We start from the raw sequence: 11,823 nt of genomic DNA, 5'->3' as shown, positions 1-11,823 counted from the left end.
GCCATCAAATCGATCCTGCCCCGTGCCTCCTCCCCAGTCCCCACTCCACTCCACCGCCCCTGCACATCGGATCGGGATCCTCTGCAGTTGCCACTGGCAACTGCAGAGAGGCTACTGTAGCTACAGTAAAGTGCATTTAGGTCTGCTCTGAGCCGTTGATTTTATGATAGATGCATCAGATTCGCATGCTACAGTGCTCTACAGTAGTGTGCTACAGTACCAAAAACGCCTGTATATAAAACCAGATACTGTTGCTACAGTAATGCGTGATTAACTAATGCACATCACTGTAGCACCAGACTCATTTTACTGTGTAAACAGTGATCCTCTGCATTAATTATGTATTAATGCAGAGAATCCGGGTCCCTGCACATCACCGTCATTTCTCCATCGCTAAAACACCGTCTTTTCTCCATCGCTTCTCACTCCATCGCTAACGCTTATCTCCGGATTTCCGTTCCAGGTCCACCAAAGAACACGCTCCGCCTCCTTTTCACTAATTCTTCTCTTCTTTTTTCTTTTTCTTTTTCTTTTTTATTTAATTCCTATGTAGAAGATTCTTCTGCAGATATCCCGATTTGCGGGGGTAAGTGACTGTTCCTGCCCTTCTCATCCGGCAGAGTTCGTCGGAGACACCTCTCTCAGCTGCTCGCGCCGGGAACAGGAGGAGGACCACGCCGCCGTAAGCATCCTCCGTTTCCTCGGGTCGTGGTACCTCTGCGCAGGGCGCGGCCTCCCTCGTCGCGTGACTCACGTCCCTTCACATCCATCCGTCGCGGCCGCTTTTCTCCTGCTCATTGAATGTCTCCTCTTTTGGAGTGTTTTTGCAGTGCTGCCGAGGTGTCCGGGAGTTGATCCGAGCGAGCACCCTGTCCGGGAGGAGTTCGTAAGTTCTCTTGGCTCAGAGAATCCTGCTGCCTCTTTGTAATTCTCTTGCTTTTAATTTTTATATGGCCTTGCAGTAGAAGTTAGGTTTCAGTGTTGCTGACTGGAAAAGGATGGGATATTTCTGCTTGTCGTTTGTAGCTTCTGCTGTTAATCTTGTAGTTTTTGTAGTTATAAACTGGTACAATTCGTATGCATATGCTCCGATTTCCCTTTTTGTTGTGGAATTAATAGTTGCTAGCTGCTTGCACATGGTAGGATCTGTCCACAAATTGTTAAGGTTACAGAGGTGGAATTGCCAGCGCTGAGCTTGTGCAAGATGGGAGTTGGATGTGTCCCAGATAGACATTTTTCTTATTCAGTCAATTGATCTGGTGTCTCGGCTGGATTCCATGCTCCATGGACTTTTTTGAACTTCATTATAGCATCAAGAGAATCTTACACATGCAATGCTTGAGTTTAGTTGCAGTTGGGTTTATCCTAAAATTGGTGGTTATTTTGACTTGCTGCTTCTTTCCGGTACAATGGTGTTTGTAGGTCATGGTAAACTTCCCAGGACTTGAACCTTTATAGTACGTTGAATTTGTACTATGGTCATTATTAGACAACTGAAGCTTTTATCATGTTGATTCTTGTTTAAACATTTAAAATGGATTACTTCCTCCTGAGTTGCCAAAAATAGTATGTCTGTTGTATCCACCATTAGCCCTTTAAGTTACATCCAGTATGTACTATCCAGCACATTCTGTTGAAGGGTTGAAGGTGGTTAAAACTAAGGACAAACTTTACAGTGCTTTCTATCCCCATAGGGGGTTGGAGTAGAAATCTATCGTACCGTTGCTTTTATAGGGGCATTGTAGACTTTCTAATTAGATCAATCTCATTTTTCTTGATAGAATAACATGTTGATCAAATTTTGTTTCACACAATCATTTGTCGTAATTGTTGATCGATCTCGGCTGACGAGAGCACCGAACCTTTGAGCTATGTGCGCATGCCAACTGAGTCAAGGAGGAGCCTAAAAGGTCATGGGTCTAATGAGCCGGAGCAAACATCCAAAGCAAATCACCCGCACGTCTAGCAAGATGGCAAGCCGCCGTGACGAAATCCTAGTGATAGACAAGCAATTTTTTCTCTCCGCCACTATCGCCACTTCCTAATAAGGAGAAAATTTTCCATTCTACCCCCTACTCAAAATACTCCCTCGTACTGCTTGTTCGAGTATATAGATATCCTATCTATTCTGGATGATTGGATCGAAACAAATGAAGGGCCCATACTCATTTGAAGGTATCATAAAAGAACTCTAAGTTATAGGGTGCCACAATGCTTGAACCATGGAAGAAGGGTCACCACTTGCCACTACCTGAACTTAGGCAGTCCTTCATTTCTACTAACCAAAAATGGACACATAAGACATTACAACTTGATTTTCTTAAAAAATGTTTGGTCTTTTCTGGCCTTGCCCTGCTATGACTAGATTGGAGTTCATATTGGTTCGTCAGCTTCCATGATATTTTTTCTTCGAAATCTAAATATTGTTGTTGAACTGATTTTCTGATTGCTACTAACATGTAACTTCTGTTCTTTTCAGTTCAATATAATCTTTTGAAGAGTTTCAGTCTTCTAGATACTACAATCTTTATAGAATAAATTTATTCATCTCTTAATACTGAATAATAGCAAATATCAACATGCATGAGATTTCAGTCTACTTGGAGATGTCTGATGACCCCCTTCCTGTTTCTTTTGCGTTCTCCTAACATGAATTGCATCCACAGTCCACACACCTTTGTATGACTACAATCTTATACTTGTTGACTGAAGTTTCTTGTTGTGCTTTTCTATTCTAGGGGAGAATGGCTGATATCCAGTTAGGATGCCACACTATAAGGTCCCATGGCACGAGAGTGGCAAGACTACATATGTATGACTGGATTATACTTATCTGTCTTGCTGTCCTTGATGGACTGTTAAACATAATTGAGCCCTTTCACCGCTTTGTTGGACGTGACATGATGACTGACTTGAGTTATCCTCTAAAGGGCAACACAATTCCATTTTGGGCTGTTCCAGTATGTTCTTGCTTTGATATTTCAAATTTTCTATGACTTCATCTATGGAGTTAACTGTGTGTAATGCATAATTGATCTCTGAGGCATGTATTGCTTTCTTGATTACAGCTGATTGCAATTGTGCTACCCTGGGTCGTCTTTGGTGGAATTTACTTCAAAAAGAAAAATGTCTATGATCTACACCATGGCATACTGGGTATTTGTCATTCTCAATAGTTGCTGTTTATCAGGTGGCAACTTTTGTTTATCTGTTAATGCTGAACTATAAATTTGTACAGGGATTTTATATTCCGTGCTTATAACTGCTGTGATTACGGATGCAATTAAGGATGGTGTTGGTCGCCCTCGCCCAGATTTCTTTTGGCGTTGTTTCCCTGATGGCAAACCTGTAAAATTCTTCCACTCATTCCATTTTTTTTCCTTTAGCAAGTTCATTCTTATCGACAAAACTTTAAAACTCATAGAATATGAGGAAGTTACTAAATCATATATTTTTTTTAGAATTTTGATAATGTCACCACTGACGTCATATGCCATGGAGAGAAGAGTGTCATCAAGGAAGGTCACAAGAGCTTCCCAAGTGGGCATTCATCATGTAAGGAACAAAATAAACTGGTACATTATGTCCATTATGCTCCATGTGGTAATTTGACAAGTTGTAGCTTGTAACTGATTTACCATATGTTCATTGGTTCACTTTCTTGGGATGCAGCTATATCATAATTTTCTGAATTTAGACAATACTTGTGATTACTTGTCTACGTGAAACACATGTTCTTCGGGATCCTTTCTAATTTACAGGTCTTGTGTACCTCCATCATTCTCCTTGTCATTTACTTGGTCAGTGTATAGTTCTTTTTAGGCAAAAGTACAGAGTTCAATGATTCTGTTGCAGTGCTGATGCAATTGTTTTTCTACATGAGTACCACTGGATTGAATATGCTGTTGGAGTATAACGGCAACTCTCCTTGAATTTGAGAATGCCCTGTCATTCCTCTCCTTTCATGTTCGACATGTACTCAGGATGATTTAGATACTGCATTGCACAAAGTGCTTTGGACTTGCTGTTTTTGTCTTCCTACAACAGTTCTCGAAATCTTGCTGAATAGCTATGTCTGACAATGAGACGGTTATCCTTTTCATCATCCCTATGAGGCTGACACAGTACATCACGAGCTATATGAATGATACATATGAGCAGCATAAGATTTCACCTTATTAAATTTGAAATGGCCGCTGTGGAGTGTGCTGTGCAGCTGTGAGGTGTCCTCTGCAACTGATCTGGACCTTTTTGTGCATGAAACACTGACAACAGTTTCACCCACATCCGGACATCCTCTACAATGTTAACACTCTCAAGGTTGCTTTGGGTACCATGCCCGGGCGTTGTTTGTGATAGCACTCTGCAATCTAATATATCCTGATAACTATGAATAAAAATTGCTATGAAAGCTCAAAAAATGGAGTGCTTGGCAACTTAATTGATTGGTGGAATATACATATTACCATTGCTGAACTTTATGCATTCCTTACGAGTAATAATTATTTTGATCATTTTCTTCTAGCACTCATCACCAAATGAGCATGTTGTTCACTCTTTCTCAATATGGCTTTGAGAACTTCTATTTTGCTGCGATGTGGGCCATAATATGCTATCCCCCCCCCCCCCCCCCCCAATTGTTTCAGCAGAACCTGATGAATCTATTTCTGGTCTCTCATTTACTGCAGGGTCTTTTGCTGGTCTAGGATTTCTGGCGTGGTACTTAGCTGGCAAACTTAAAGCTTTTGATCGCAAAGGTCATATTGCAAAACTGTGCTTAGTATTCCTGCCTCTACTTGTTGCATCACTTGTGGCAGTTTCTCGAGTTGATGATTACTGGCATCATTGGCAAGATGTATTTGCAGGCGGCATGATAGGTTTGCATCTTTTATGCTTTTTTGTATCAAGCATTTAGAACACCTTCACACTCAGTAAGCACACATGGATTGTCGTCTCATTCTTCTTTCCTCTTTTCAGGTCTTACAGTTGCTTCATTTTGTTACCTGCAGTTTTTCCCGTATCCCTTTGATAATGATGGTACCTTTCCCCTCTTGTCCTTTATACTGATATTTTTTGGACTGTGATCTATACACTTTACAAAATGTTTCTGTTCCAATGCATTTGCAGCTATCTGGCCACATGCATACTTTCAACAGCTAGCTGAGACGCACAGCAACGGTAATGCAAATTCATTCAACACGAGACCAACAGAGTTTGAAGCTGAACAAGAAGGCCATGGTGGCATTGCCCTGAGAGACAGCAGCCCTATCCTGGACTCAATGGAGTCTGGCAGGAGGTCATGATTCCATGAAGCATGCCACTGCAAGTATCTCCAAGATGCTAATTCTTCCGTCTTTCTGAGTGAACCATGGAAGCATGACAAGTTGCACGATTGCATCATTACAATATAGCTGTTGCAGTTGGCTGTAAATGACAGAGTGAATGCTTATGTTTTTAGTGACATTTTGAATAGTTGGTTTTAGACTGCTCTGGTGTACGAACATGTTTCTTCCAGTATGTCATTATTTTTTAAGGATCCACAAAACTAGATTTGTCGTTTCTGTACACATCTATAAGTAATAGATTTGATCTGTTGAACCATGAATATACTATGGTCTATGGCCGGCAGGAATTAGGATCGGTCGGCGCAAGAACTTCAACTCTGTGTTTTTGCGGAAGAGCCATTGGGCTTTTCAGTAATGACGCAATGATCCTTTGTATAATGATGTATAAAATCTCACTAGGTTCTCTGTTCTTATTTACTATTGGGCCATTGGGCTTTTAAAACGTCTGCTTTGTTGGGCTTTTAAAACGTCTGCTTTGATGAAATGTTTGAGTTTTTTTAATATATTTTTTGGATTAAAAATTTAAATAAATAGATTCCTCGTGGAAAAAATTACAAATCTAGACGCCTGTAATCCTCTGAGAGGGCGGTTAGGCCAGCTAACCATCCCTGGGAGGGCGGGAGGCCTAACCGCCCTCTCAAAGAGCGGCAAGGGGGCTAACCGCCCTCTCAAGGGGCGGGTAGGCTCTGGGAGGACGGTTAGCCCCCTTGCCGCCCTCTGAGGGGGCGGTAATGGCCTCCCCCCCCTCCCCCCAAATACCAATTTTTGTGTATTTCATTAAAAAATAAAATAAGGCTAAGAAAATTTGGAATTAAAATTTGGAGTAGGTTATGTAATAGTCGGAGAATGAAAAATCAGTAATTAGCTTTTGCAGCATATTACGTAGGTATGCGGTGCGAACGATGACAAACATAGGGTGAAAACATTACATAAGACTATAACCACGACGACACGGCGAGAAAACGAATGTGGCATGTACGGTTCGCACTAAGACCTACTTATTAGTGCGCCGATCCTAATCATAACATGCATTTGAGAGTGGAAGTATGTCGGGTTACATTAGATATTCTTTACTAAGTGCATCTAGGATATTTTTCCTTTTGGAGGGCATCGGGACCTGCCGCCTTAGCACGGTGGGCTCTCCCGTTTCCTTGCCCTCTCAGCCTCCCGAGCCTGAGCCACGGTATGGTCGTGCGCCGCCTTACTCATGCGCTCTTCTTCCTCCCGCTTGAGTCGAAGTTCCTATTGCTGTTGCTCGTACTCCCGACGTGCGTACGCTTCCCTTCTCCACCTCATGTTCATGTCGACCCACTGCTTCTGTTTCTCATTTTGCTCATTGTCGAGCCATTGAATAAAATCACAGAGCGGTGGAGGGGATTGAACAAATAGAAGAAGATGAGCGGTTAGTAAAACAGGGTGCGAAATCGGCTGAGATGTGGTTGATATCTGTTGTTATACTGGTCGATACTCATATGTTGCATGTTGAGGCTTGTCATATTTGTAGTTGGCACACATGAAAAAGCGCAGCCCATAGGTGTATGAGATGTCATGCGACTCGCGGAGCTTGCAAAGGTCACCACAGAAAGCACATTGGTGGTTCGATACCTTGAGGTAAGCTAGTCCCCCAATGTTTCTTTGGTGGGGTTGGTGGAGCTGAGAAAGACATTGCACTTGAGGGATCTGAGAAATGAGTGGTGCATCAACGTATGGAGGTTCGACTATTTATGGTTGGGGGAGGCAGGAGCATTGGATTCACTCTTGAAGAAAGGAGTGAGTGCAGGGGCTCAGATGGTGGCAGGAGCATTGGATTCCATCTTGAAGAATGGGAAAGTTGTGTCATTGATGATGGACAGAGATTTTACATTTATTGGTACCTGTGTTGTTATTTATTGTGTGGTAAAAACTGTCCAGTGTTGTCACTTCTTGTCTAAAGCCTGCGCAAGGAGGTATGTGTTGTCACGTCATGGTTAAAGTTCAGTAGTGTGGTCACTTCGTGATTAAAGTTACACTCCCAACAGAATAAGTGAGGTGTCACTCCTTGCACAAGTAGCTTTGTAAGATATAATGACGACGATAGAATGTAGCGTGTGGTCGTGTCGGATTAAGAAATGCAACTAGGATGCCATTGTTTTGGAATATGAAATGTAGTTACGACATGCTAAGTGGACCATAAAGAGTAAACGTGTCTGAATACGTAGGAGTACATCGCGAATCGAATCTGCATATGTAAGTTACAACAAATCTAAAATTCTACTGCTGCCTCCCCCGTTGCCGTCGCCTGTGCCCCCTATTGTGGTCCCGATGCCGCTGGTTAACCCTCACGTGGCCCCTAGAGTAGGTGAGGGGGTCAGGTGGACCGACCTGTCTGGTAGGCCTAGTAAGGAGCACCGGTGTCAAGGTCTCATCCTGCGTGGGCTGTGTCCGAAGGGGAGCACTGGGTACTTGGGACTGCTGGAAGATGTCATAGTCAGGTGTGCCCCCGAAGAAGTCACGAACGAGGTCGTATGCGGGGTCCGGGCCAGCCTCATCCTTCTGACTAGGGTACGAGGACTGTGAAGTCTCTCCTGGTGTCCATGTGTACTTGCTGGAGGGGCCTACGAACAAATAATTATGTTAGATATGAACAATGTGGAAATGAAAGTAGTAGTAAAAAATATACAATTGTACCTGCGTGGTATACCGGTGCAGCAGAAGAAGGCCAGACTGGCGTGCCGTAGTATGGCTCGAACGATGCTGGTGGGGTCAGGTGTGGGGCCGCTGAAGACGGACCGGTCTCATCACCGAAGTAACCTGTGCACAATATTACCTTAATTTGCTGAATTTATTGAAAACGGGGATGAAGGGGGCGCCCAGTACCTGAGGGTGGACGCATAGGGCTCGGTCTACGAGGCTACGTCGAGGCTTGTATAGGTGCACCTAATGAAAGTTTAATAATCAAAGCACTAGTAAGAAACGAATATTTTTTAATGACGTGCGAATTAAAAATTCGTATCTATTTGCTCCGAGCCTGCATGACGTGGTAAAAGGGGTCGTGTGGGTGCCGACACCGATGAACGGCGGTGCACATCTGACCGCCGAGACAACTTGGCGTGGACACCACTAGACCTCGGAGGCGCTCCTGCTACATCTGTGGTGGATCGGCAGGAGGTAAGCTTCAAGGCGCGCGTGGTCTTGTCGAAAACCCGCTTGATGAAGCCCACAACATCCGACGCACTGAGATGCTGGCCTTGCCAGAGGCAATCCATGGCACCAGCTGCATCCTTATGTACATCATAAATGATATCGACCTGCAGATACGAACACGAAAAAAATTAAAATATACAGTTTTGTTCCTTGAGTATGGACTACTGACTTGAAAGGAAAATGTACCGCTAATGCAGCATCCTCGTCCCAATGCACCAGGTATGCCTTCGTAGTCGACGCGATTTGGGGCCGGACACCCTCAGGGGTGTACGTGACCCGTGTGTGTGTACGTGGAACGTACCATCGTAGGTAGTCGTTGAAGCTCCGCTCGTTGAAGGGACGCATCTCCTCCACGACATCCTGTAGCGCTTGGGCCCATGCTGCCATGTAAGGGGCCAAGCGATCTGCCCAGAGGTTGCGAGCCAGCTAGCCTTTGTGTGTGTACCTGCAAGTGAACCATGGTAAATGTAAGTCACAGTAAGACGAAGGTTACGAAAATTTTAATTATGCATATGTACTTATGGACGTGCATGGGAACGGTACGAATGTGGACGAGAGAAAATGCCTGGTGATGGCCAAACTGCCACATGACGCGGTGTGGTGAGTATTCCTCGACGTAGATGTTGAAGACAAGCAGTGCCTTCGTAAGCCAGTAATCCTCATCGCGGGTACACAACGGCGACAAACCCAAACTTGCACGGCCTTGGACGGCCAAGATGTTGTAAGGCTCTCATACCATGTCGTTTGAACGTAGCCTGTCGAACTGGTCCCGAAAATGCTCGTAAGCGCTGCGAGGCTGCTCATGCGCCCAGTGTGGCTGCGTGACAAACATCGTTAGAAATCATTAGAGGGAAAAAGCGTGCGAACGAAAGTGTTAATATAAAATATGTACCCGATGACGACACCACATCGAGGCCATGGTAGGCGCGTCCTCGTCCGGCTCGCCGTACCATTCCTCGGGGTACGGGGAGCGGTCCATCTCTGGCCTACCTATGGCGAAACGCTCATAGGACCACAGCTGTAGAAGAAGTGGACACCCGACAAAAGTGGCTAGTGGCTCTTTCTTTGTGCACGCGTCGCAGAGCGCCCGATACGTTGCAGCAAGGGCAGCAGATGCCCAGCTGAACTGCGGTATCTCCTCGCCATTAGCATCCGCTATCAACCTGGTGTAGGGCATAAGTGTCCTAGCAACTAGGTGGCCTTGGCCGCTGGTGAACATAACCCACCCGAACAGCCAAAGCAGATAGGCCTCCAAATGCCTGGATACCGAGTTTGCATTGGCCTGTGGGTGTATGTACACCGGCTGCCAATATGATAGGTGTGAATAATGATCATAAGTAGATACTCCAATAGTAAATGATACATTGTATTGTACCAAACCTGAAACTGTAGGATTCACTTCTTCGTTGGCCCTCTTGCATCAGACAAGAACTCAGGTATGTAGGGGGGTGCGTCCGTCTTCCGCGTAACCGGGCCAAAGCGCTGATGCATGTCGTTCATCCAGTCAGCATCCATATCAATGACCCCAACCGTAGCTCCGACGCAAGGTAGGCCTAAGAGGTAGGCTACGTCCTGCAAGGTCGAGGTCATCTCGCCGCACGGGAGATGGAACGTATGTGTCTCCGGCCTCCATCGGTCGACCAGGGCTGCTATCAGTGACCGGTCAAAGTAGAAACGACGCGCCGCTGCCTCGGGGTTCTCCGTCGATCGGGCCTCAACCAAATGGCAAAGCGGTAGGAGTCCCGCCGCTGCCAACCTAAAAGTATTGCAGTACATCAATAATATAGAATTACATCAGTGATATGGCAATTTCGTATGAAATTATCGAAGTACATGTGCTTCCATCACTCATCGATCGCAAGCAGCTCTCCAGGGCCCCGTGGTCAAAACACTCCTAGCTCCGTCTGGTGCTTGGCGGACAAGAAGCTGCGGTGCCTCTTGTCCACTGCAGGGTCCAAGGGCTCGGGGGTCGCATGGTCCGCCATATCTGCATTTGAAAGACATGTACATTAATACATTGCTAGATATAGACAGGAACAATATATATTGAATGCAAATTCACTGTACCACTATATGCAACATGAACACACTGCGACATTTACCTACAAATGAAGGTTCAAATTCTACAAATCGAGCACAATACGTCATAATACTCACCTAGACAACAGGTGCATCACCAGGTGTATTTTTTGGACAATACTTGTACGTGTGACTTGTTTCATTGCACTTACTGCGTCGCTTGACCCTAGGGCCCACCTCGGATTCATCCATATCGTTGCGAATCCGACGAGTTTGTCTTCGGCCAGGTGCGTTCTTCATCTTTTCCAAATCAGGCACATAGATTTTTGCAGGCCCTGGATTACTTGTAAAAGTGTCAACAATGCCGTAACCATACAGCTCATGATTCCAGGTGCTTAGTATTTGATCTTTCATAAAATACTTTGAAACATATTGCCTGGGAAGCATATGGTGCTCCGCACACGCAACTATGACGTGTGTACAAGGTTTATGGAGTAATTGTGGCTTCTGGCAACTACAAATGCATGTCCCACTCCTTAGCACACACTCTTGAACATGCCGCTCACGTCTTCCCCCCCTCCGACCCTTATCCTGGCACAGGACACTGAACCTGTGCTCCGTAGTCCCCTCTTGATTTGCGTGATGCATGTGGGCCTTCTCCATATACTCACATAGCATCCGTTAGTAAAGCATACGATTGTCCTCCATTATATTTTTAGCAGCTGCATACCAATCAATAAAATACTTACAAGTCCCATGCAAAATGCCTTCTACAATTCCAACAAGTGGTAGGGACCTCATTCCTCGCATGACCCAGTTATAAACCTCTGCAAGATTTGTAGTCATTACTCTATACCTTGCACCACCACTGTCGTACAACAGAGCCCATTTTTCATTTGGCTCATTACGTATCCACTGTGAGAAGCTCCTAATAGCTGAACATGACCTCCTTACTATCTGCGGAGGCAGGCCACGTTCACAAGATATATCTATATACTGCCTCCAAGTTGATGTGGCTTCAATGGGAACAAGCTTGCCAAAGTATCCATGACTAGCACGGCTTAGGACAGCTTTCAGCTTCAGCTCATGTTGCTACGGATCCAATTGGAAAAATCGCATGAGTCATTTGCACACACCCACAATGGTCCTCTCATTAGTTTTACTAAGACCCTTCATGACATGACGAAATCCAGAAAGATCTACACTGTTAGGATCGTACCTAATTTCACCCTCACCATAATATATCTAAAAAATTAATTTATCTGTCATCCCTGGA

General features: G+C 44.8%; 1 protein-coding gene across 3 annotated transcripts; it reads left to right on the top strand.

Annotated features, from left to right (window-relative positions):
- Positions 1–359: 359 nt before the first annotated feature.
- Positions 360–5,605, top strand: LOC133895463 (lipid phosphate phosphatase 2-like). 3 transcript variants are annotated; one of them, XM_062335791.1, is made up of 10 exons: positions 360–463; positions 569–682; positions 831–886; positions 2,739–2,960; positions 3,069–3,156; positions 3,239–3,348; positions 3,462–3,555; positions 4,689–4,877; positions 4,978–5,037; positions 5,128–5,605. In XM_062335791.1, exons 4-10 carry the CDS (start codon positions 2,745–2,747, stop codon positions 5,301–5,303), a joined length of 933 nt encoding a protein of 310 aa, XP_062191775.1. In that variant the 5' UTR covers positions 360–463; positions 569–682; positions 831–886; positions 2,739–2,744; the 3' UTR covers positions 5,304–5,605. The 3 variants fall into 3 exon arrangements, with proteins under 3 accessions (XP_062191775.1, XP_062191776.1, XP_062191777.1); XM_062335792.1 differs by having other exon boundaries at positions 365–463; positions 621–682; XM_062335793.1 differs by lacking the exon at positions 360–463 and having other exon boundaries at positions 470–682; positions 831–924.
- Positions 5,606–11,823: the final 6,218 nt, after the last annotated feature.

The sequence above is a fragment of the Phragmites australis genome, chromosome 16 (assembly GCF_958298935.1).
Source record: "Phragmites australis chromosome 16, lpPhrAust1.1, whole genome shotgun sequence".
NCBI lineage: Eukaryota > Viridiplantae > Streptophyta > Magnoliopsida > Poales > Poaceae > Phragmites > Phragmites australis.
The sequence above is the reverse complement of the archived record's forward strand: the minus strand, read 5'-3'. Positions and strand labels throughout refer to the sequence as shown.

Bases quoted from the DNA above. Each gene is read 5' to 3' on its own strand.
- LOC133895463 (XM_062335791.1), top strand. From the start codon at position 2,745: ATGGCTGATATCCAGTTAGGATGCCACACTATAAGGTCCCATGGCACG. The intron at 3,349-3,461 runs GTAAAATTCTTC...TATTTTTTTTAG, and splicing joins GTTTCCCTGATGGCAAACCT to AATTTTGATAATGTCACCAC. The intron at 3,556-4,688 runs GTAAGGAACAAA...CATTTACTGCAG, and splicing joins CCCAAGTGGGCATTCATCAT to GGTCTTTTGCTGGTCTAGGA.